At 37.2% G+C, this 26,052-nt stretch overlaps 1 protein-coding gene across 2 annotated transcripts in view; it reads left to right on the plus strand.

Annotated features, from left to right (window-relative positions):
• The window catches only part of FAM120C (family with sequence similarity 120C), a 91,447-nt gene that overhangs the window by 58,069 nt on the left and 7,326 nt on the right, over positions 1-26,052 (plus strand). For both annotated transcript variants that reach the window (XM_045537626.1, XM_045537627.1), the window contains exons 10-12: positions 1,452-1,701; positions 23,514-23,628; positions 25,527-25,736. In XM_045537626.1, coding sequence (XP_045393582.1) covers positions 1,452-1,701; positions 23,514-23,628; positions 25,527-25,736 — 575 coding nt within the window. The remainder of the gene's footprint in view (positions 1-1,451; positions 1,702-23,513; positions 23,629-25,526; positions 25,737-26,052) is intronic.

Raw genomic sequence — 26,052 nt, forward strand, 5'->3', positions numbered from 1 at the left:
GCCCGCCTCGGCCTCCCAGAGTGCTAGGATTATAGGCGTGAGCCTCCACGCCCGGCCCACAGTGCAGCTTTATTCTTAATAGCTCAAAACAACCTAGATATCTTTCAATGGGTGAATGGTTAAACTGTGGTATATCCATACCATGCAATACTACTCAGCAAGAGGATAATGAACTATTGATACATGCAACAACATGGATGGATCTCAAGGGCATTATGCTAAATGAAAACACCAATCTCAAAAGGTAGCATACTGTATCATTCTATTTATATAACATTCTCAAAAATGACAAAACTGTAGAGATGGAGAACAGATTTTCATGGTAGTTTGCATGAGTTAGGGATGGTGCTGGAAGGCATTGGGTGTGACGGTAAAGGCTTGGCACAGTGGAAATCTTTGTGGTTATGGATTAGTTCTGTATCTTCATTGCAGTGCTAGTTACATGAACCTACACAACATAGAACTATATACACACATTGTAACAATATCAATTTCCTGGCATTAATAAGGTATAACCATTGGAGAAATTGGGTGAAGTGTACATAGGACCTCTCTCTACTATCTTTGCAACTCCCTATGAATTTATAATTATTTCAAACTAAAAAGTTTTTAAAGAAAAACAATATTCTAGTGGTTGTGGAGCATGGGTCTAAGGCAGACCAAACGAGATGAAAGTAGGAACAAATAGTCTGGAGACTCTTGTCAGGTGAAAGATGATATTTGAGCCACTAGAGTATTTGTTGTGCTGGAGAAAAGGGAACAGATAGAAGGGATGATAAGGAGGTAGAATCAGCAGGGTGTCGGTGATATCCAGCTGTGTAGGAGGTGGAGGGGAGAGAGGACTCTAGGATGACTCTCAAGTCTCTAGCTTGGGTGATTGAGTAGATGCTAGATGTCTCAAATAAAAGAGGCCATAGCTTAGGAGGCTGAGATGTATTAGAAGTGTATAGAAGCCATGTTTTCTTGGTATGCTACACCTTTGTAAATCTAAAAGATGTTGGTTTTTTGAGAATTTTCTGAAATTTCTTAAAGTCTTTTGGAGTGTCCTATTGTCTATTATGAAGCCAGATAGTCAAATAATTTTTCGTTGGACTTCTTTCCTTGCCTAGCCTGGAACATCAACTTAAGAAATAAGTTTCAAAGTAATTAAAAACTGTGTGACATTGGTTTCCTTGATTTCTTTATCTACAAAATGACCACTGTTTTGTGATAATGTAGTCATAATAGTTCTCTCTCAAGATTTTTATGAGAATTAAATGAGTTAATATATGTAAAGTACTTAACACATCAAGCACCTAATAAATGCTTACTATTCCTGCTGTTACTGCTGCTAATAATAAAAATTATAGTAACAAAAAATTAACAGTTGTTGAAATGCGATGGATCTTGAAAATTGTGACTGGCTGTAGAAATGCTCTAGAACCTATTTTCCCTCAATTTCTGTTTTCTAGTTCCTTCAGTGATCCTTAAAGAGTGGTCTGCCTATAAAGGGAAGTCACCTCAAACCCCTGAGCTGGTGTCTGCACTGACATTTCGAGAATGGACTTGCCCAAACCTCAAGAAGCTCTGGCTCGGCAAAGCAGTTGAGGACAAGAACAGAAGGATGCGGGCCTTCCTGGCCTGTATGAAGTCAGACACACCCAGTATGCTCAATCCAGCCAATGTCCCCACCCATCTGCTGCTCATGTGCTGTGTACTCCGGTAAGCCATGAGACAGAGAGGCAGCCAGTTCTTTTCTCTTTTACTTTTTTGACATTTCCTTTAAGCAAGTGTTTTTATGGTATTTCAGGGTGGGAATACTTTTGTTTTATGTTCATTTGAGACTTCAGAAACACTGAAAATGATTGTTAGGATAGTTTCCTCAGTTTTGATCTTTTATGTTTGGTTTTACTTTAGTTTTTGTCTACTTCACTCCTCATTCCTGATCCAGTTCCCTTCTTTCCACCCATAGTCATCCACTCTTAGGTATTTGATGTGTATCCTTCCAGGCCATCTTCCATGTATTTATTTAGACATGTGCACCCATGCACAGTCTCTACTATTTTTTGTATGTGTAGATATTTTTTCCTTTTTTGACATGAAAGGTATTGTGCTGTATACCTCACTTTGTTTCTTACTTTTTTTCACTCAATGTTATTTTTGAGATCTATCAATATTGATATATGGTTCATTCCTTTTGACTGCTAGATTATGTTTCGTCAAATACTAATATCACAGTATTTTATTTATTGATTGATGGATAGTTATTTCCAGTACTTTGATATTACAAACAGTGCTGTAGGGAATATCTTCATAGATGTTTCTGTCTCTCTGTGTTCCTTTGTCAGTTTATCTGAAGCCCAGGAGTAGAATTCCTGGATCCTGTAAAATATGCGTGTAGATTTTTCACTAGATATTGCCAAATTGCTCTAGGTTATAGCTGTACTAATTTATATTTCTATGAACAATGCATAAGTGTTTCTATTCGTTCATATTATTGCCAGTGCTAATATTATACAACTTCTTAATTTTTACCAATCCAGTGGATTTCAAGTAGTGTGTTTTAATTTGCACTTATTTGCTTACAGATGAGGTTAGTCTTCTGTTTTTATGCTTATTAGCCATTTGAGTTTTCTCATTCTCTGAAGTGCTTATTTATCTTTCAAATTGGCTATTATGTTACTTGTCTTTTTCTTGCTAATTACAGAAGTTTCTTATCACATGTGTGTGTATACACAAGACACATATATAAGAGATATCTTTTTTATATTTGTATGTATGTGCATGTGTCTGTGTATCAAATATCTTTTCCAGTTAGCCACAATTTGTTTAAACTTTATGTACAGTATCCTTTGTTGAACAGAAGTATTTCATTTTTACCAACCTTTTATTATTATAATTTCACATATACAGAAGAATTAGAAGGCTAGTACAGTGAACATTCATATAACCACCACCAAGATTCTGCAATTAATATTTTGCTATACTTGCCTTATTCTATATAACCAACTGTGTATTCATCTCTAGTCATCTATTCATTCTTTTTAATGCTTTTCTGAGGAAATTGTAGATATCAGCATACTTCTCCCTTCAAAAAGAGGTATTTATTTTGGTTTTGTCCAACCCTTAAATACCTTTATGGTGTATGCTTTGATGTCTTTTAAAATAAATTATCCCTTACTCCTGGGTCATAAAGATATTTTTCTACATTTTCTTATGGTTTTATAGGGTTGTCTTCCATTTCAGGTCTTTAATATAGTGGGTATTTATTTTTTACATGGTGTGAGAAAGGATATAACTTTCTTTTCTATACATGCTAAGCCACTTTCCCAGCTCCATTTATTACATGATCTCTTCTTTCCTCACTGATTTGTATTACCACCTTTCCTATGTATCAACTTCCTATATATACATGAGTTCATTCCTGGATTCTATTTTGTTCCATTGCCTATTTGATCCATCATCAATATCACATCATTTCAATTATTAATGGTTTACAATTTGCCTTAATATCAGGTGGAGAAAATCTTTGCTCTTTGCTTTTCTTCTTTTAGAATTGTACTAGCTATTTCTGTACCTTATGAATCTTTATTCTTCCATATATAATTTGGAATCAGTCTACAAAATCTTGTTGGGATTATTTTTGTCATTGAATTAAGTTTATAGATTAATTTGGGGAACATTGACATCTTTATAATGTTCAGTCTCCCCATCCAAAGATAATAATTTACCTTTCCCATTTGCTCAAGTCTTCCTTTATGTCTTAGTAGAGTTAATTGTTTTGTATACAGGTCTCCTGCATTTAAAATTAAATACTAGGCATTTGATATATATTGTTGTGATTATGGATGATACTTGTTTCTATTATACTTTCTCATTGTTTATTTGCTGATGTTTAAAGGGGAGGTCAGGCCCTGCGAGTCACCAGAGAGTTATAGAGCACTAAGGTGTTTTTATTTGTTTGTTTGTTTTGCCCCGGCTAGAGTACCATGGCGTCAGCCTAGCTCACAGCAACCTCAAACTCCTGGGCTCAAGCGATCCTCCTGCCTCAGCCTCCTGAGTAGCTGGGACTACAGGTGCGCACCACCATGCCCAGCTAATTTTTCTATTTTTTAGTAGACATGGGGTCTCACTGTTCCTCAGGCTGGTCTCAAACTCCTGAGCTCCAGCAATCCACCCGCCTCGGCCTCTGAGAGGGCTAGGACTACAGGCATGAGCTGCCCCCAGCCAAGCACTAAGCTTTGAAACTGGGAAGACCTTAGTTTGAATTTTGGTTCTGGCATTTTTCAGCTTGGATAAATCACTTTAGCTTTTCTGAGCATCTGTTTTCTCACTATAAATGGGTATAATAATTCTTCTCAGAGCTGTTTGAACATTGAAAAATGCATGCACAGGCCCTACCACATAATAGATGCTCAATATATGTTAATTCTCTAAATACTTGACATTAAAATCAGTGACTTATGAAGTTTTCCCAATAATAATAATTGTTCAAAAGTTACATAGTATAAAATCTGGTTGGAAATCTAGAATTAAATACTTCATTGCCCAGCAATATCAAGTAAATACTGGGTAGGAACATTGAACTTTTTTAGCCTATTAAGTACTAGAAGTCTAAACTCCTCAATTTCTTCTACTAATTATAGGTAAAAGGATTTATTCTTCCTACTTCCTGACATGTTCCTGGGCTACAGCTCTACATTGTCCCACATTAACTCTGGAATTGCATATTTTGTTTATCTTCTTTCTAAAATATATAGTAATTGCTCATTTTCACATTTATTTGGTGCTCTGGGTAATGGTCACGCTTGAATGTGCTGACTAAGGGAGACGGGGGTGGGGGGAGGGGATGGGGGTATAACTACATGATGAGTGCAGTGCACACTGTCTGAGGGAATGCATACGCTTGAAGCTCTGACTCGGGGGGATGGACGGTACATGGCAATATATATAACCTGAACTTTTGTACCCCCATAATAAGCTGAAATTTAAAAAAAAAGTCACTGAAAATGGCTTATGAACAGCTGTTGTAATAACTATCACAAAGACTATGCTCTAATAGTCTAATAGGTTCTATATATTTCCCCAAAGAGAATCTCTTAGCCTCCTGCTCTACCTACTTATTATTAATTTTTTGTTGTTTAAATTTTTTTTTATTATTTTGTAGAGATGGGGGTCTCATTATGTTGCCCAGCCTGGTCTCAAACTCCTGGCCTCAAGCAATCCTCCTGCCTCAGCCTCCCAAAGTGCTAGGATTACAGGCCTGAGCTACCATGCCTGGTGTATTTATTCATAATTTAGACACATTTCTGACAGTTTGGCCATCTGGTTTTCTAGTGTACAACAGATCAGAAGCAGTAAATTGTAAGGGAAGTAAGACAGGGAGTAGGAGCTACTCTTAGAACTAGCCCCACTGACAGCAGTGATAAGTGATAACTAACCTACTGCCTGAATACAGGGGAAAGGATAGAAAGACTTCTTTCGGCCGGGCGCGGTGGCTCACGCCTTTAATCCTAGCACTCTGGGAGGCCGAGGCGGGTGGATCACTAGAGGTCAGGAGTTCAGAGACCAGCCTGGGCAACAGTGAGACCCCCGTCTCTACTAAAAATAGAGAGAAATTATCTGGACAACTAAAAATATATGTACAAAAAATTAGCCAGGCATGGTGGTGCATGCCTGTAGTCCCAGCTACTCAGGAGGCTGAGGCAGTAGGATCGCTTAAGCCCAGGAGTTTGAGGTTGCTGTGAGCTAGGCTGACGCCACGGCACTCACTCTAGCCCGGGCAACAGAGCGAAACTCTGTCTCAAAAAAAAAAAGAAAAAAAAAGAAAGACTACTTTCTTTTTCTGGTATCCAAATATCTTATGAAGGATTACTTCTTTTTAAATTTATTTATTTATTTATATTTATTTTAGAGACAAGGTCTCACGTTCATCCAGGCTGGAGTGCAGTGGTTCAATCACAGCTCACTGCAGCCTTAAACTCCTGGGCTCAAGCCATCCTCCTGCCTCAGCCTCCCTGGTAGCTTGGACTATAGGCAAACACCATCACAGCTGAGTAATTTTTTTTTTTTAGAGATGGAGTCTGGCTATGTTGCCCAGGCTAGTCTTGAACTCCTGGCCTCAAGTGATCCTCCCGCCTTGCCCTCCCTAATGTTCTGGGATTACAGGTGTGAGCTACTGCACCCGGCCAAAAGATTGCTTTTTTAAAAGACTCAAAAAAAAAGAGGCAATATTTGGAGTCATTTAGTGTAGGGTGAAATTGCCCTATATAAATCAGTAACCCATTGTTTATAAAATCATCAACAAGAGCTACTATAATAGTACATATATGTACCTGGCAGGGTGCTAAGTCAGCCCTTTGTGTGCGATGCTTTCGATCTTCATAACATGCTGAAAAGTAGGTATCATTTATCTCCACTCACAAATGAGGAAACAGACTCAAAGAGCAGTGACTCACAAAGATTACGTATAAAAAGATATACATACAAACAACCATAAGAGAGCTGGATAACAATAGTAATATCAGACAAAATAAACAGTAAGACAATAAAAATGTTATTAGAAACTAAAAGGAATATCTTATAACGACAAAATTTATCAGGAGGATAACAATTATAAATATATGTACTTAACAGGGCCCCAAAATAGATGAAATGAAAACTGACAGAAATGAAAGGAGAAATAGATAATTCAACAATGATAATTGGAGATTTCAATACCCCGCTTTCAAAAATGGATAGAACAAATATGTAGAAGATCAACAAGAAAATAAAAGACCTGAGCTATACTATAAACCAACTAGATCTAGCAGACATGTATAGAATACTCCTAACAGCAGCAGAATGTATTCTTTTCAAGTGCATATGAAACATTCTGCATGATAGACCATATGTTAGGCCATAAAGCAAGACTTACTGAATTTAAAAGTATTAAAATCATGAAATATCACCTCTTACAACAATGAAATGAAATTAGAAATCATTAACCAAAGGAAATTTGGAAAATTCACAAATATACAAAAATTAAACAGAACACTCGTATATAACTAATGGGTCAAAGGAGAAATCACAAGGGAAATTAGAAAATACCTTGAATTAAAACAACATAAAATTTATGAGATGTAGCTAAAGCAATACTAAGAGAGAAATTTATGATCACTTATAAAAGAAGAAAGATCTCAAATCAGTAACCTAATCTTCTACCTTAAGAAACTAGAAAAAAGAAGACTAAATTAAACCCAAAGAAATCTAAATGAAGGAAATAATAAAGAGTATATTGGATATAAATGAAATAAATAATAGAGAATAGATAAAATTAAACAAAACCAAAATTTTTTTTTAAATCCAAAAAATTGATAAGCCTTTATTTAGCTAGAGTGACCAAGGAAAAAAGAGAAAAGACTCAAATTACTAATATCAGGAATGAAAAAGGAGGCATTACTATTGACTTTAGAGAAATAACCAAGAGTATAAAGGAATACTATGAACAATTATATGCCAACAAATTAGATAACATAGATGAAATTGACCAATTCCTAGAATGTTACAGATTTTCAACACTAACTCAAGAAGAAAGATTAATAGAAAATCTGAGAGGACATATAACAAGTAAAGGGCTCAAATTCATAATTTAAAAATTCCCAAAAAGTAAAGCCCAGGCCCAGATGGCTTTGCTGATTAAGTCTACCAAACATTTAATGAAGAATTAAAGCCAATCTTTCACATATTGTTTTAAAAAATAAGAGAAAGGAACACTTCCCAACTTATTCTATGAGGCAAATATTACCTTGAGATCAAAACTAGACAAAGACATTGCAAGATAAGAAAATTATAGAACAATAGTCTTATGAATGTAGATGTAAAACTCAACAAAATAGTAGCAAACTAAATAAAGCAACATATAAAAACATCCTACATAGTGGTAAAAGACTTTTCCCTCAATAATGGGAACAAGGCAAGGATATTCACACTTACCCCTTCTTTTCAACATTGTAGTAGAAGTTCTAACCAGCATGATAAGTCAAGAAAAAGGAGCTTGGCTGTTGAGGTGGTTCACGCCTGTAATCCTAGCACTGTGGCAGGCAGAGGCAGGAGGATCGTTTGAGCTCAGGAGTTCACGACTAACCTGAGCAAGAATGAGACGCCTGTCCCTACCAAAAAGAAAGAAAGAAAAAATACCAGCCAGCCATTGAGGCATGCGCCTGTAGTCCCAGCTACTCGGGAGGCTGAGGCAGAAGGATCACTTAGAGCCCATGAGTTAGAGATTGTAATGGGCTGCAATGATGCCACTGTACTCTACCCAGGGCATCAGAATGAGAGTCTGTCTCAACAAGAACAACAAAAAAGAACAACAAAACAAGGCAACTGAATACTCCTCCTCACAACCCTCTACCCCTTAAATTAAAAAAAAGAAAAGAAAAAGGAACTTTTCTGATATAGGCCCTGGTGGTTATTGTCAAAATGGGCAAGTTCATGAAATCTGGGAAGGCGGAGCTGGTCCTGGCCAAATGCTAGCCCGGAGACAAAGCCATCATCATGAAGGACTTCAATGATGGCACCTTAGGCCACTCTACAGCCAGGCATGCTCTGCAGATCACAGGATATAAGATCAACTACAAATATCAATTGTATTTTAGTACACTAGTGATTATTATTTCAAAAATAAAATTAAGAAAACAATCCTTTTATGATAACATCTAAATGAAATACTTAGGTATAATTTAACAAAAGAAGTACAAGACTTGTACACTGAAAATACGAAACACTGTTGAAAGAAATTATAGAATTTAAATAAATAGAAGGCACCCCATGTTCATGAATAAGGTAAAATATTATTAAGATGGCAGTACTCCCTAAATTGATCTATATATGCAATGGAATCTAAAATCCCAGCTGTTGTCTTTGTAGAAATTAACAAACTGATGCTAAAATTAATGTGTAAATGTAAGGAACCTTGCTGTAGTTTCAATGTCCCCTCTAAAACTCATATTGAAACTTAATTCCCGGTGTGGCAGTATTGGCAGGTGAGGCCCCTAAGAGGTGCTTGGATCATGAGGGTTCTGCCCTAATGAATGGATTAATCCATTCATGGATTAATGGGTTAATGAATTAATGAGTTATGGGAGGGGAACTAGTGGCTTTATAAGAAGAAGAGAGACCTGAGATGGTATGTGAGCACAATCACCATGTAACCAGCAAGAAGGCTCTCACCAGATGCAGCCCCTCAACCTTGGACTTCTCAGCCTCCATAACTGTAAGAAATAAGTTCCTTTTCTTTCTTTTTTTTTTTTTTGAGACAGAGTCTCGCTCTGTTACCCAGCTAGAGTGAGTGCCGTGGCATCAGCCTAGCTCACAGCAACCTCAAACTCCTGGGCTTAAGCAATCCTACTGCCTCAGCCTCCCGAGTAGCTAGGACTACAGGCATGCACCACCATGCCCGGCTAATTTTTTCTATATATATTTTTAGTTGGCCAGATAATTTCTTTCTATTTTTAGTAGAGACGGGGGTCTCGCTCTTGCTCAGGCTGGTCTCGAACTCCTGAGCTCAAACAATCTGCCCGCCTCGGCCTCCCAGAGTGCTAGGATTACAGGCATGAGCCACTGCGCCCGGCCCCTTTTCTTTATAAATTACCCAGTTTTCAGGTATTCTAAGTAATAGGAAATGGACTAATACAGACCTAAAATAGCCAAAATAATGTTGAAAAAAGAAAAAAGTTACAGATTCACACTGTACAGTTTCAAAATTTACTACAAAGCTACAGTAATCAAGACCATGGGGTACTGGAATAAGGATACAGGTATAAATTAATGGAATATATTTGAGTGTCCAGAAATAAACTGCCATTTATGGTCAATTGAGTTTTGGCAAGGGTACCAAGACAATTCAATGGACGAAAGATAGGCTTTACAACAAATGGTTCTGGGACAACTGGATATCCACATGTAAAAGAATGAAGTTAAACCTCTACCTCATTCCATATACAAAAATGAACTCAAAATATATCAGATATAAATATAAGAGCTAAACATATAAAACTCTTAGAAGACAACAGGTATAACTCGTGTGCCATCAGATTAGGCAATGATTTCTTCAATATGATGCCAGAAGCTTAAGTTGACAAAAAGAAAAATAGGTTAGAGTAGAACAAAATTTAAAGTTTGTATGCCAGAAACAATGCCACAAATAAAGTGAAAACACAACCCACAGAATGGGAGAAAATATTTTTGCATCATATATCTGTTAAGAGCTAAGTATCCAGAATATATAAAGTATCCTTACAACTCAAGCAATAAAAGACAAACATTAAGTCAATTTTTTAAATGGGCAAAAGATTTGAATACACATTTCTCCAGAGAAGATATGCAAATGTCCAACAGGCAAATGAAAAGATGATCAATGTCATTAGTCATTAGGGAAATGCAAATCAGTATTGAAGGGGATATGGAGAAATTGGAACCCTCATACATTGCTGGTGGGAACATAAAATGACACATGCCCACACAAAAAATATGTTCGTAAATGTTAATATAAAATTATTGATAATAGTCAAAAAAGTGGAAACAAACTTAGTGTCCATCAACTGGTGAATGGGTAAACAAAATATTGTATATCCATACAATAGAAATTTTTTTGTAGAAACAGGGTCTAGGTATATTACCCAGGCTGGTCTCCAACTCCTGGCCTCAAGCAATCCTCCTACCTCAGCCTCCCAAAGTGCTAGGATTACAGGGATGAGCCACGATGCCCAGACTATACAACAGAATATCTTCAGTTATAAACAGGAGTTCACTAGTGATTCATGCTACAGCATGGATGAACCTTGACAACATTAGGTTAAGTGAAAGGCACTAGTCACAAAAGGCCATATGGTATATGATTCTATTTATATGAACTGTTCAGAATAGGAAATCTGTAGATATAGTGATTACTGGTAGCTAGGGGCCTAGGGGAGGAGCAAATGTAGAATGATTGCTAATGGATAGGGGATTTCCTTTGGAGGTAATTTAAATGTTGTGGAATTAGATAGTGGTGATGGTTATACAACCCCATGAATATACTAAAAAATGTTGAATTGTACACTTTTAATAGATAAATTGTATAGCATGTTAATTTTATTTCAATAAAGTTATAAAAAAGTGAAATAGATTTCCAGATAACCCAAAGACTAAGACAATTTAATGCTATCAGTTCACCTTAAGTATTAACTGATGTCCTTCAAACTGAAAGGAAATGACACCAAAAGAATAATGACTACCTATAAAGATAATTACATAGATATATATGAAGTAGTATAAATATATTTTTTCTCATTTATTCACTTAAGTGATTTAAAAGACCACTGCATTAATCAATAATTATAAAATTGCATGTTAGTTTTACAATAAAGGTATGCTATAAGTGACAATAATAGCACAATGGAAGGAATAAAGAGAACTATATTGGAGCAAAGTTTCTACATACTTAAATATACTGAAATTAGTATTAATTTGGAGTGTGTGATAAAATGTATATTATGATCCACAGAGCAACCACTATGAAAATAACTAAAATATAGTAAAAAACCAACATAAGAATTAAAATACTACACTAGAGAATATCTGTTGAATACAAAAGAAGACAATAAAAGAGGAACAAGCAAAAAAGGTATGAGACCTTTAAATCTAACCATATTCAAAATCACATCAAATATAAATGGATTGAAAACTCCAGTCAAAAGGAAGAGATTGCTAAACTGGATAAAAAGCATGACTATGCTGTCTACAAGAGATATACTTTAGACTCAAAAACATAAATAGGTTGAAATAAAAAGAATAGAAAAAACATAATATGAGGGCTAGGGATGGTGGCCCACACCTATAATCCTAGCACTCTGGGAGGACAAGGTAGGAGGATCGCTTGAGGTCAGGAGTTCTAGAACAACCTGGGTAAGATCGTAAGATGGAGACCCCTCCTCTAAAAAAAATAGTAAAAATTAGCCAGGCGTGGTGGTGTGTGCCTGTGGTCTCAGCTACTTGGGGGGCTGAGGCAGGAGGATCGCTTGAGCCCAGGAGTTTGAGGTTGCAGTGAACTATGATGACACCACTGCACTTTAGGCAGGGTGACAGAGCAAGACTCTGTCTCAAAAAAAAGAGAGAAAATATATACCATGAGACAATAACCATATGAAAATTGTAATGGTTGTACTAATATGAGACAAAATAGACTTTAAGACAAGTAATGTTACTATAGACAAATAACATTTTACAGTGATAAAGGGGTCAATTCATCAGGAAGATATAATTATAAACATATGTACCCCTGATGACCATTCTCCATTGTCATTGAATTGAGAATGATGATCAGTGACAATTGTTGAGTGATGAATTTAGACCCTTCCTTCACACTATAATTACTCAAAATGAATCATAGACCAAAGGTAATAGTTAAAGCTACAAAACTTATAGAAGAAAACAGAAAATTTTCAGTAACTTTGGGCTGGGCAAAGATTTCTTAGAAAATATATATGTGATTTGATCAAAATATAAAACTTTCTTGTATTTCAAAAGCCACCGTTAAGAAACTGAAAAAGAAAAGCCACAGACTGGAGTAATATTTACAAATTATAAATCTGATAAAGGACTTGTATCCAGAAATATATAAATCTCTTACAAATCAATAATAAGAAAACAAACAGCCTAATTAAAAAATGAATAAAAGGTGTGAATAGACATTTCACCAAGGAAGATACAGGGTTGGAGCATAAACATGAAAAAATGTTCAACTTCAGTAATCATTAGGGAAATGCAAATTTAAAGCACAATGAAATACCACTTCACTCAGCTTGAATGATTATAATAAAAAAGACAATAACAGATGTTGGCAAGGATGTGGAAAGACTGGAATTCTCTCATACTGATGATGGGAACTTGAAGTGACATAATTACTTTAGAGATTAGTTTGGTATATACTTAAAAGATTAAACATAAATGTATCATATGACTCAATTTATTTCAGTCCTAGGTATCTATGCAAGACAAGTTAAAGACTTGTACATGAATGTTCACAGAAGCATTATCATAATAGCCAAAAAATGGAAATAACTCAAATATCTATCAATTGGTAAATGGATAAACATAATGTGGTATGTCCATCAATGGAATATTATTCAACAATAAAATCAAACTACTCTTATAGGCCAGAGCATGAATCAACCTCAAAATCATGCTAAATGTTGATGAAAGAAATCCAAAAGGCCTAAATAAATGGAGAGTTTATGGACTAGAAGATTCACTATAGTAAAGATGTCATTTCTCTCCAAATTGATCTAAAGGTTTAATGCAAGACTTTTTGCTTTAGACGAACTTATTGTATATCAAAAAGCACAAACTCTTACAATAGCTAAAAAAAAAGTGGAAGAATCACTCTATCCAATATTGAGGCTTACTATGTAGCTAAAGTATTCGAGACAGTGATATATTTGCTAAGGAAAGGAATAAACACATAGATCAGTGGAACAAAATAAAATACCCAGAAATAGAACTACACAAATATGTTCAACTGTTTTTTTGTTTGTTTATTTGTTTGTTTTTTTGAGACAGAGTCTCACTCTGTTGCCCGGGCTAGAGTGCCATGGCGTCAGCCTAGCTCACAGCAACCTCAAACTCCTGGGCTTAAGGGATCCTCTTGCCTCAGCCTCACAAGTAGCTGGGACTACAGGCATGCGCCACCATGCCTGGCTAATTTTTTCTATATATTTTTAGTTGTCCAGCTAATTTCTTTCTATTTTTAGTAGAGGTCGGATCTCATTCTTGCTCAGGCTGGTCTCGAACTCCTGAGCTCAAATGATCCACCCACCTCAGCCTCCCAATGCTCAACTGATTTTTGACAAAGGTGCAGAAACAATTCATTAGACAAAGGATAGCCTTCTCAACAAATGGTGCTGGAGCAATTGGACATCTATAGGCAAAAAAATGAACGTTGACCTAAACCTCACACCTTATACAGAAAATTAACTCAAAACACAAAACTATACAACTTTTCAGGGGAAAAAATCATAGTAAATCTTCAAGATCTAGGGCTTGGCAAAGAGTTCTTAGACTTGTCACCAAACACTCAGTGCATAAAATAGGAAATGATAAATTGGACCTCATCAGAATTAAAAATATTTGCCCTTGAAAACCCCATGTAAGGCTGGGCGCAGTGGCTCACTCCTGTAATCCTAGCACTTTGGGAGGCCGAGGCGGGAGGATCGCTGGAGGTCAGGAGTTCGAGACCGGCCTGAACAAGAGTGAGACCCCGTCTCTACTGAAAAAAATAGAAAGAAATGATCTGGACAACTAAAAATATATATAGAAAAAAATTAGCCGGGCATGGTGACATATGCCTGTGGTCCCAGCTACTCGGGAGGCTGAGGCAGGAGGATTGCTTGAGCCCAGGAGTTTGAGGTTGCTGTGAGCTAGGCTGACGCCACGGCACTCTAGCCCGGGCAACAAAGTGAGACTCTGTCTCAAAAAAAAAAAGAAAGAAAAAGAAAATCCCATGTAAAGAAGATAAGCTACAAACTGGGAGAAAATGTTTGAAAACCAAATGTCCAACAAAGGACTAGTATCTAAAATATATAAGGAACTGTCAAAACTCAACAGTAAGAAAAAGCCCCAATAATCCAATTAGAAAATGGGCAAAAGACATAAACAGACATTTTACTGAAAAGGATATACAACAGCAAATAAATGCATGAAAAGATGTTGAAAATCATTAGCCATTAGGGAAATGCAAATTAAAACCACAAAGACTTATCACTACACACCTTTCAGGATGGCAAATATAAGAAACAGTGATAAAACCCAGTGCTAGGGAATATGTAGAGAAACTGGATCACTCATACATTAGTGATAGGAATGTAAAATAGTATAGCCACTTTGGAAAACAATTTAGCAGTTTCTTTAAAAACTATCATACAACCCAGCAATTGTACTCTTGGGCATTTACACCAGAGAAATCAAAATTTATGTCCCCACAGAAACCTGTTAATGAAGGTTCATAGCACCTTTATTCTTAATAGTGCCAAACTGGAAACAACCCAGATGTTTTTCAGTGGATGAATGGTTCATCTGTTGTACGTACCATGGAATTCTACTCAGCAATAAAAAACAGCAAACTATTGATTAAAAAAATGAATGAATCTTGTGGGAATTATACTAAGTAAAAAAAATACCCAATCTTAAAAGATTATATACTATGTGATTCCATTTATATGACATTGTTAAAATAGCAAAATTATGGAAATGGAGAACAAGTTAGTGGTTGCGAGGGATTAGGAATGTGAGTGGAGTGGGGTAAGGAGATAGATGTGATTACAAAAGATAACTTGATGTCTCAGAGGGAAGTAGCTCTCATGACTACGTCACCCCTCCTCCCGTAGATAGGGAAGGGTAAAATTGACAGGGGAGGGGGGATATGTAGTAACAGAGTAGTCACCCTTTCTCCCATAGATATGGAAGGGAAATAGTGAGAGTGGGAAATACGTGACAGAGGGAATGGCCTGGAAAAAAAAAAAAAACAGCAAAAATATTTTCTGTCTCTTTAACACATCCCGCACTCCTTTTTGAGAACTAAATCCTGCATCCTTGCTTCAGGCCAGTGGTTGGGAGGGGCAGGGTAAGTCTTTTGTTATTTGTGTTAAAGGAGATGGCTCAACTCTGACCTGGTAAAGGGAGGTCCTGGGTGGAGGTCCCTGGATTAAAAACGCTGTATTTCTGCTTATTGGGAGGATGATGGCATTTCAGACAGGAGTCTACATTCACCTCCTTTGCTGGCAAAGTAATAAAATGTTTCTTTCCTTCCTCCCCGCCTCCCCCCAAAAAAGTAACTTGATGGATCCTCGTAGTGATGGGACTGTTCTATATCTTGACTGGATCAATGTCAGTATCCTGGCTGTGATATTGTACTACAGTTGTGCAAGATATTGCCATTAGGAAAACTTGGTAAAGTATTCAAGGGATCTCCCTTTTATTTCCTTACAACTGCATGTGAGTCTACAATAATATCAAAGTAAAAAGTTTAATTAAAACAAAAATTATGCTAAGGAAAGAAGCCAGACAGAAAAGACCATGTATTTTATTATTCCATTTATATGAAATGTCCAGAACAGACAAATCTATAGAGATAGAAAAGTAGGTTAGTGATTGCTTTAGGTGGGAATGGCAAATGACTGCCCATGGTCATGAGAGATCTTTCGGGAGCAGCGCAAATGTTCTAAAAACTCAATTGTAATGATAGTTGTACAACTCTGTGAATTTACTAAAAATTATTGAATTGTGATGGATTTATAATGGATGAATTTTATGGTATGTAAATTAGACCTCAGTAAAGCTTTTTAGGATAAGTTTCTGTCTATGCTAAAATTATTCTAAGTAGGCCAGGCGTGGTGGCTCACGCCGGTAATTCTAGCACTTTGGGAGGCTGAAGCGGGAGGACTGCTTGAGACCAGGAGTTCGAGACCAGCCTGAGCAAGAGTGAGACCCTGTCTCAAAAACAAATAAAATAAAATTAGAAAAAATTATTTCAAAATAAAAAGTTTATTTTAAAAGTGAGTAGTGTTAAAAAAAATGAAGACATCCCTACCTCAAAAAAGTGAAGATTATTAATAAAAAGGTGAAGATCAATAACTGACTATATTTTTGTGCCAAAATACATAAAATTTAAAAAAAATCACAAAGTGGAGAAATATTTGCAACAGTTAGGACACTGTGTTAATGTTCTCAATACATAAAGTCTTAGCTACCAGAACTCCAAATGGGTAAATGACATTCTCTTCAGACCCATTTGCTTATAAGAAACAGAGGCCTGGCCGGGCGCGGTGGCTCACGCCTGTAATCCTAGCTCTGGGAGGCCGAGGCGGGTGGATCGCTCGAGGTCAGGAGTTCGAGACCAGCCTGAGCAAGAGTGAGACCCCGTCTCTACTAAAAATAGAAAGAAATTATCTGGCCAACTAAAAATATATACAAAAAAAAAAAAATTAGCCGGGCATGGTGGCTCATGCCTGTAGTCCCAGCTACTAGGGAGGCTGAGGCAGTAGGATCGCTTAAGCCCAGGAGTCTGAGGTTGCTGTGAGCTAGGCTGATGCCACGGCACTCACTCTAGCCCGGGCAACAAAGTGACACTCTGTCTCAAAAAAAAAAAAAAAAAGAAACAGAGGCCACTCTAGTTATCTTATATTAAATATATAATAGGTAGTCTCCTAGTCATGCAAGGACAAAAAAAGTGGTACACATAGGGAATGGTCCTGGAAAGGCAGAAACAGACACTTCCCACTGTCTCATGGGCCTGCGTAGATAGCTCTTTCCGTACGTGTTTGATTGGTGTCTGCATCTCTTAGTCACGTTCTCAAAATGTGGATTGGCAAGCCATGGATTGGTTTGACTTGGGCTGTCCATCACTTGTCTAAATAGCTGTCAGTATTATAAAGATATGGCTTTACATTATCTGAGAAAGAGGTATAGACAGAACAGACAAATTAACTAATGTGTCTATGATAGACATAGACTAGTCATAGAAGTAAGTGAGTGTTTGGAAAAATATGTATCTTCACCCTTAACAAGCAAAGAAACAAATTTAGGCCTGGCGTATGATAGGTCATGCTTGTAATCCTAGCACTCTGGGAAGCTGAGGTGGGAGGATCGCTTCAGGCCAGGAGTTTGAGACCGGCCTGAACAACATAGTAAGACTCCATCTCTACAAAAAAAATAGAAAAATTAGTGGGGGATGGTGGTGCATGCCTGTAGTCCCAGCTACTTGAGAGGCTGAGACAGGAGGATTGCTTGAGACAAGGAGTTTGAGCTGTGATGATGCCACTGCACTCTAGCCCAAGCAACAGAGTGAGATCCCATCTCAAAAAAAAAGAAAAAGAAACATTTAAATATGAGGGACTTATTTTTGTCCATTAAATCATCAAATATTAACAATAACAATCCATGCTGACATACTTCTGGGAAATAGGGTATAAATTGGGTCTGGAAACTGGTCTGGAAACTAGTCTGTAAAACACTTTTGCTATATGTATTAAGGACCTTCAAAATGGACATAACCTGTGACCTCATGATTCCACTAATAGGAATCTATCCTAAGGGAATGAATGATCAGATATAGGCAAGATTTAATATGTGACTATCTTTGTAGTATTATTTATAATGAAAGAAAAAGTATAAATAGTAAATTATAGGAATGTTTAAGTAAATTAATATATATCCACATAATGAACATGCAGTCATTAAAAATCATGTTTTTGAGCTGGGCACAGTGGCTCACACCTATAATCCTAGCACTCTGGTAGGCTGAGGTTGGTCAGGAGTTTGAGATGAGCCTGAGCAAGAGGGAGACCTTGTCGCTACCCAAAATAGAAAAAATTAGCTGGGCATGGTGGCACGTGCCTGTAGTCCCAGCTACTCAGGAGGCTGAGGGAGGAGAATTGCTTGAGCCCAGGAGTTTGAGGTTACGGTGAGCTTTGATGATGCCACTGCACTCTATCTAGCCCAAGCGACAGAGTGAGACTCTGTCTCAAAAGAAAAGAATAAAAAAGAAAGAAAGAAAAGCAAGTTACAATGCCCTGTATATAGTATGAAAGAGAAAATTGAGAATTGAGATGTTAGGAAGAAGCCAAAATCATAACAACCTTTACAGTGGTTCTATCTGAATAGTAAGATTATGAATTATTTCATTTTTTATTTTTCATTTTCTTTACACTTTTTTGCTTTTTTGACATTTTTATAAATAAGAATGAACTTGAACTTTTGTAATATACTTTCATATATAGCCTAAATTTATAAATGTTACTTAAAAGATGTGGAATAAAAGGGAGACTACCAAAAATATTAAAGCATATTTAAAATTTAAGTCAGTATGGTACTGGTGTGAGAAATAAACATAGGAAAATAGGGTAGAAACAGACCTTTGTATGTATGAGAATTTAATACATGATGAAAGGAGAGCTTCACCAAATCTTAAAGGAAGGATTATACTGTAATTGGTTCAGTTTCAAATGGTAACCAAGAGTGCCTGCTGAGTGTTTTTATGTGCTTTCTCTACTTATTTTACTTGCCTTTTGAGATGTAGGTAGTATCATCCCCATTCTAGATATGAGCAAACTAAATCCCCTAGAGGTTAAAGCAATTGCCCAGAGTCACATAGAAAAGGAGTAGTGGAACCTAGATTAGAACAAAGGATGTCAGCCTCCAAGTTTGTATTCTTTGTCACTACATTCTATGTATATAAAGTTCCTAGCAAGGTATCTAAAATATCAGAGGCCTTTAGTAAATGTTCTTCATGTGCATAACTTATAGTGTGCTGCATATATTATAATAGAATATATAATGCTCATATATAGTATGTATAATAATATAACTACTACTAATAGTAATAATAAAAATGTTATATTGTCATTGAGATTGAGGAAGTTCCTTGGGAAATAAGTAACACTATAGTTTTCCCAGAGAAAATCCACACTGGAGTTATATAATTCCAAAAATCACACATGATAAACATCACTAAATATTGGTTGATTTAGTAATTATTATTATTATTTTCTGCTGGCCCATTTCTGAGCCTATTACTCCTCTGACTCATTGGACCATACACTCTGTCTCATAATTCATTCAAGACTAGTTGAATAGCAGTGCTGGTCCAAAAATGGAGCTAGTATTTCCTTTTGAATGTCCTGACTTTGGCTCATTTGTTTAGCAAACATTTATTGAGCACTCACTCTGCCACACACTATATTAAGATAAGGGTGACATTTAAAATTACAAATTAACATTAAAGTATAAACCATACAAAAATGTCCAATCCCTAGGAAATTAAATGTTCCCTCTTCTGTGGAGCCTATTTTGATTCTCCCAGTTAAATTCAGTTGCTCTCTCAGAGCACCCATAACAATCTGTTCAACTCATAAAATCACACCCTTGTGTTGTATTAGTCTTTCTGTAGCTTGCCTGTATCCCACACTTGACTCTTTTAAGAGCTCCTTTAGGTCAGGTTTTCTTGCACAGTGGTCAGAATTTGACTGGTACAATTCTGCTTTGGAGGATGTGTTTTTGTTGATTTTTGTTTTGTTTTTTGTTTGACATGACCTGATTGATGCATCCAATCACTCCTCCAATAAGTATTTGCTGATATCTGTTCTATGCCATGTACTATGCTAGATAGTTCATGATATGTTGAGCCTAAGAAATATTGATTTATAGAAATGCCCCATATATTTTTAGAGACAGAAATGATTTAAGAAGTCTGGCAAGGCTTTACCCTAAAGGAAAATGTAAACGTTAGTTCACATATCAAAAGTTGCCTCTCCTCAGGAGGGCCTCTCAATGGTCAGTAGCAATCTGGTTATGGCTCTCACCTGTTTTGAAAGACAAAGCCACAGGATGCCAGAGCTGATCAACAAAGACAGGCCGCCAGAGGTGAGAGCTGATCAAATAGATATGCTGAGAGAAGATCAAATAGATATGCTGAGAGCTGATCATAAGATATGCTGCCCGAGCCGCTGCCTGAGCCTTGACGGAGCGGGGCCCAGACGGAACCATGCGGTTAAAGTAAATAGCATAAGGCACAGCTCAGATTGACCTCTAAAATCTCTGTTCTAATACACAATTACCAGAGCCAGGATGTCTCTGTTTTTGCTAAAGTAATAGCGTTATCATAAAACTTAGAAGTTTGACCTAAGAAGATTTTATCACTCATTGTTCACTTAGATAGAGTTAGTTAAAGGATCTGTAATAGCCTTTTAGAAGGTTTTGACCCTAAACCAAACTACCTATTATTATGTAAAGCTCATTGCCCTTGGCAACTGAAAACCTGTACCTGTGCTATAAGTATCTGTAAAACTTCAATCTCGGTTGCTTTATCTTTATCCCTGCTTTATCTATCTTCATAAATCTTTACTTTATAAACTATATCTTTGGCTGTGTGTATAATTTTTATTTCTTTCTTTCTTTCTTTTTTTTTTTTTTTTTTTTGAGACAGAGTCTCGCTTTGTTGACCGGGCTAGAGTGAGTGCCATGGCATCAGCCTAGGTCACAGCAACCTCAGACTCCTGGGCTTAAGCGATCCTACTGCCTCAGCCTCCCGAGTAGCTGGGACCACAGGCATGCACCACTATGCCCGGCCAATTTTTTCTATATATATTTTTAGTTGTCCAGATAATTTATTTCTATTTTTAGTAGAGACAGGGTCTCGCTCTCGCTCAGGCTGGTCTCGAACTCCTGACCTCGGGCGATCCACCCGCCTCAGCCTCCCAGAGGGCTGGGATTACAGGCATGAGCCACCGCGCCTGGCCTATTTCTGTTTCCTACTATTTTTTCATCCTTTGCGGCGACCCCTGTCTGAGGGACCTGAACTTTTGCTGGGAGCATAGCTAACTCCCCACAATAATAAATAAGAAATAACGATGACAAACAAGGGGAAACAAGCAAGGTCCTAGACCTCATGGGAATTCACATGGGCAGTTGAAAAGAATATATTAAATATTTTCTTTGTACAAAGTCAATCAAGCATTTAAACCTTATTTATCATATTAATATTATTCAAATCTTCTGTGGCTTTAAACTTATTTTCGGTATATTTTACATGTCATAGCTTGACGGTGGTATATTAAAGTCTCCCACTGTAATTGCATTTATTTTCTTCTATTTTTGCTTTACATTTTGCCAACAAAATAAGATGGAAAGGTTAAAAATGAAAGAATGGGCAAAGGCCTTATAAAAAAAATGTTACTACTATATAAACCAGGCAGAAATAATAACCACAAAAATCAAAAAACTAAAAAAAAAAAATCCAAAAAAAAAATTAAAACAAAACTAAAATTTCAACTTAAAACAATAAACTTCATAACTACTACCTCTAACTGGGCCACTAATAACTATTCTTCTCCTTCTCACCATAAGCCCCTACATACTCAACACAATTATTAAATTTATAAAAACAACTATAACCCAAAAAACAACAATTCACATAATAGCCTTACGAAGCTATCACCCACTAGAAAATGATGCCCTATAATAAACATATAAAGACATCAAAGAAAAAAATAATTAAAAAAAACCCATCTATTACTTAACACAGCAGCCACCTGAGACCCCCACCCCTCACGGAAGGCCCACATTAGCATACCACTAACCTAACACCTGGCACATTAACATATCAGTAACCTAACATCTAACACATCAGCATAACACTAAACCTAATTACCTAATACAAGACACTAACCTAACACCTGGTACATTAACATATCACTAACCTCACATCTGACACATCAACATAACAGTAATCCTATTACCTGGAGCAGACACTAAACTTATTACCTGGCAGATAATGTCACCTGAGACCCCTCCCCTTAGATCACCCCAACTTAATAAAAATAAAAAAAAAATTGAGTAGACAGGGCTCAAAATTTAGTGGCCAGACCCCTCTGAGCCTGCCGGCAAATAAACATTAATTCTCCGACTCTCCGTGTGCCACTCAGTTTGTCCTCAGGACCACTCGCTATAACACTTGCCATAACAGGCTCATTGTCTTGTGGGCCTTCAGAGAGCTAAGGGCATAGACTTTGTACTGATGTATTTTTTTCATCTCTCTCTCCCTCTCCCCTGCCCACCCGTCTCCTCCCCCTTCCTCTTTCTGCATTCTCAGTATCTAGAAGAGTAAGGCATAGTCAATTCATGGACATTCAACTCAAGTACTCATCAATGTCATCTAGCCATATGCCCAAGCCAGAATTCTAAGTCTTAGACTCTTTCCTTTTCTTCACTCTCTTCCCATAAATTCCATGACCAGGTCCTATGGATTTATCTCCTTAATAGCTCTCATATTTGTCCCCTGTTCTCCTCCATCCCCTCAGCCTTTGTTCAGTTCTTCTTTGGCCACAGATTGCTGTAGTCACCTCCCAAATGATATCCACGCCTTGTCTCTTCCCCTCTGAGCCAATCAATATCACTCTGCTGGTTAAATGTTTTCCTACAATTGCAGTGTGAAGGTCCAAATGCTTTAATCCTGGTTTTGAGACTTTTCAGGATCTGGCCTACTTTCTGATCTCACCTCCTGTCGCTCCAAACATGCTTAGCTTCAGCAATATGGAACCTGTGTATCATGCTGAACCATAGCTCCATTCCTTCACACATACTCTTCCCTTAACCTAGAATATCCTTTCCTCATCTTTTGTCTCACTAAATTCTATGAGCCATCTGAAACTGAGCTCCCGCTGACTTCTTTCAGGATGTGCTCCCTCACCCTTATAGTCGTGGCCCTCTTCTGTGCTCTCATAGCACCCTGTGTGTTCTTCTATCTTGGTACTTACCATATTGTCCTGTCATTGTCGATGCACATGCCTGTCTCCTCTACCACTCAGACCGTAGGTAACCAAAGCAGAGATTCTTTTTATTTCATTCGTTGGAATTGCCAAAACCTAGACTAGAGTGTGGCTCATGATAGGTTCTTAGCTAGTAAGTGTTTTTGACGTGAATAAATGTACTTTTGTGGCCTAATAACAATGCTTTTATTTTTCTAGGTACATGGTTCAGTGGCCTGGTGGCCGAATCCTGCATCGCCATGAGCTAGACACCTTCCTTGCACAGGCAGTGTCTACCCAGCTTTACGAACCAGATCAACTCCAAGAACTCAAGGTGATTTGAACCACCCTCATTTAAATTATTTCTTTTATGAGCTTATAGCTCTACTTTAGGCCTTTTTTTCCTGGAGCTGGGGAGAAGAGTAAGTTCTGCATGTAAGTGTTTGATTTAATTTAACCAAATATTTATGTCTATTAATAAAACCACGAGGTGCCTGCTATATTGCTCCCATACTGATAGATGAGAATGGACAGAAAAGATAGATATTGTGCAAGGCAAATAAATCATGGCCCATAGACCATGGTAATGTTTCTAACTCCTACAAGATACAGTACAAGGAACTTATCCTGGTATCCTCTGCTTGTCTGAGTAAATGTCTACTCCCCCTTTTAATAATAGGTATTGGAAATTAGGAGGAAGTATAGAAAAGCGTAAGGAAGAAAATCCACCCACTGAAGGCAGTAGAACATAGTAGTATAGAAGATAGCATCTGAAGCTAGGCTGCCTTAAGTTTGAATCCTGGCTTCATTACCTCCTAGCTATGTGACCTTGGGCAGGTTACTTGTCTAGCTTCAGTTTCCTTACTTGTAGGATTATGAGGATGTTAAGTAAAATAATCTGTAAAAAAGAATAGTTTCTGACTTATTTTAAGTACCCAGTACTCAATAAATATAGCTATTAATGCAGAACACCTCTCCCCTGACTTCACTAGCCATGCTCCCTTGAGGCCCTAGGGTAAAGGAGAAGACCAAGTTCAATAAGACTTGCAAAATTTTAATTGAAGTGAGGTCAACTAAGGGAAAGATGAAAGAGTATAAGACAGTGAGTGGTTCCTATTTGCAGTAAATGTAGTATCGCTTGGTCCTAGAGCAGCTGCTAATGCTAGTACACACCTAGGAGAGGTGCAAATAGTTCCCCTTTTCCTGTTAAAGCCATCTTCTAACACACCAACTTGAAATAACCACTGTGGAAATTTTCTTCCAGTCTTTATCATGCACTTTTATGTAGTTGCGATATTATTTATGTAATTATATATTATGTTTTTTCATTTAACGTAGCACATGTTTTCTACGTCTTAAAAAATTTTAGTAGGCCGGGCACGGTGCTCACACCTATAATCCTAGCACTCTGGGAGGCTGAGGCAGGAGGATCTCTTGTGGTTAGGAGTTTGAGACCAGCCTGAGCAAGAGCGAGACCCCATCTCTACTAAAAATAGAAACAAAAAATTAGCTAGGCATGGTGGTGAGTACCTGTAGTCCCAGCTCCTTGGGAGGCTGAGGCAGGATGATTTCTTGAGCCCAGGAGTTTGAGGTTGCTGTGAGCTAGGCTGATGCCACAGCACTCTAGCCCAGGCAACAGAATGAGACTCTGTCTCAAAAAAAAAAAAATTTAGTAAATAATACTTTATCATATGGATGTATTATTTAATTATTATAATGTTGGTGATTTATATTATTTTCAGTTTTCCCTACTATGCAGAATGTTATAATTAACATCTTTATGCACAGAGCTTCATTCACATCTCTATTTCTGTAGAATAAATTCTTAAAAGTAGAAATTCTGAGTCAACAAATGTGAACATTTTCAAGGTTCTTAACACATATTGTTTAATTGTAATATACATTTCTCACCAGATTTATATGAGCTCCTGTTTATTTCACTGCATCTACATCAGCATTGAGTATTCTTTCATTCTTCACTTTTTTAATTTTTTCTAATTTGATAGGCAAAAATTAAAGGTATCTCAAGTAGGTATCTTTTTAATATTGTGATGAGTACCTTTCAAATCATCTCATGGAAAGACATGGATAAAAGCTATTTGTGCACTCAAATGTCTATACTGAAGGGCAACATGTTCAAATTTAACTGGAAGAATCAACATGACAGGAATAAGAGTAAATGTTATTAACAGTAGTTTCTTAGTAGTAATTTTTCCTCTGTGATGATTTCAGATTGAGAAACTGGATGCCCGAGGGATCCAGCTTGCTGCCCTCTTCATGAGTGGGGTCGACACAGCTCTGTTCGCTAATGATGCCTGTGGCCAGCCAGTCCCTTGGGAGCACTGCTGCCCCTGGATTTACTTCGATGGCAAGCTGTTTCAGAGCAAGCTAATTAAAGCAGGCCGAGAACGAGTATCCCTGGTTGAGCTCTGTGATGGCCAGGTACTAGCATGTTGGGTAGCTGCTAAGGGCCAGTTCTGATTTGCTGTGGAGATGAATGAGCAGGGAGGGGAAAAGAGCAGAGACATTGGGGAAGGAGGGAGTAAAAGTAGGAGAATGTATCTGACCTGAACCTAACTTAGTCGACAGTGGTCCCAAAGGCCCATAGTCTGGTACGTACATGTTATAAAATCGTATGTTGGAAAGTTTTTTATGAGCTTGAAGTTTTCTTATCCCTTTTCTTACTCCAAGTATTTCTTCCCCATGGAATACTCAGGTATACTAGATGCCTTTCCTCTAACAAGAGTAAAGGAATTCA

The sequence above is a fragment of the Lemur catta genome, chromosome X, assembly GCF_020740605.2.
Source record: "Lemur catta isolate mLemCat1 chromosome X, mLemCat1.pri, whole genome shotgun sequence".
Taxonomy (NCBI): Eukaryota; Metazoa; Chordata; class Mammalia; order Primates; family Lemuridae; genus Lemur; species Lemur catta.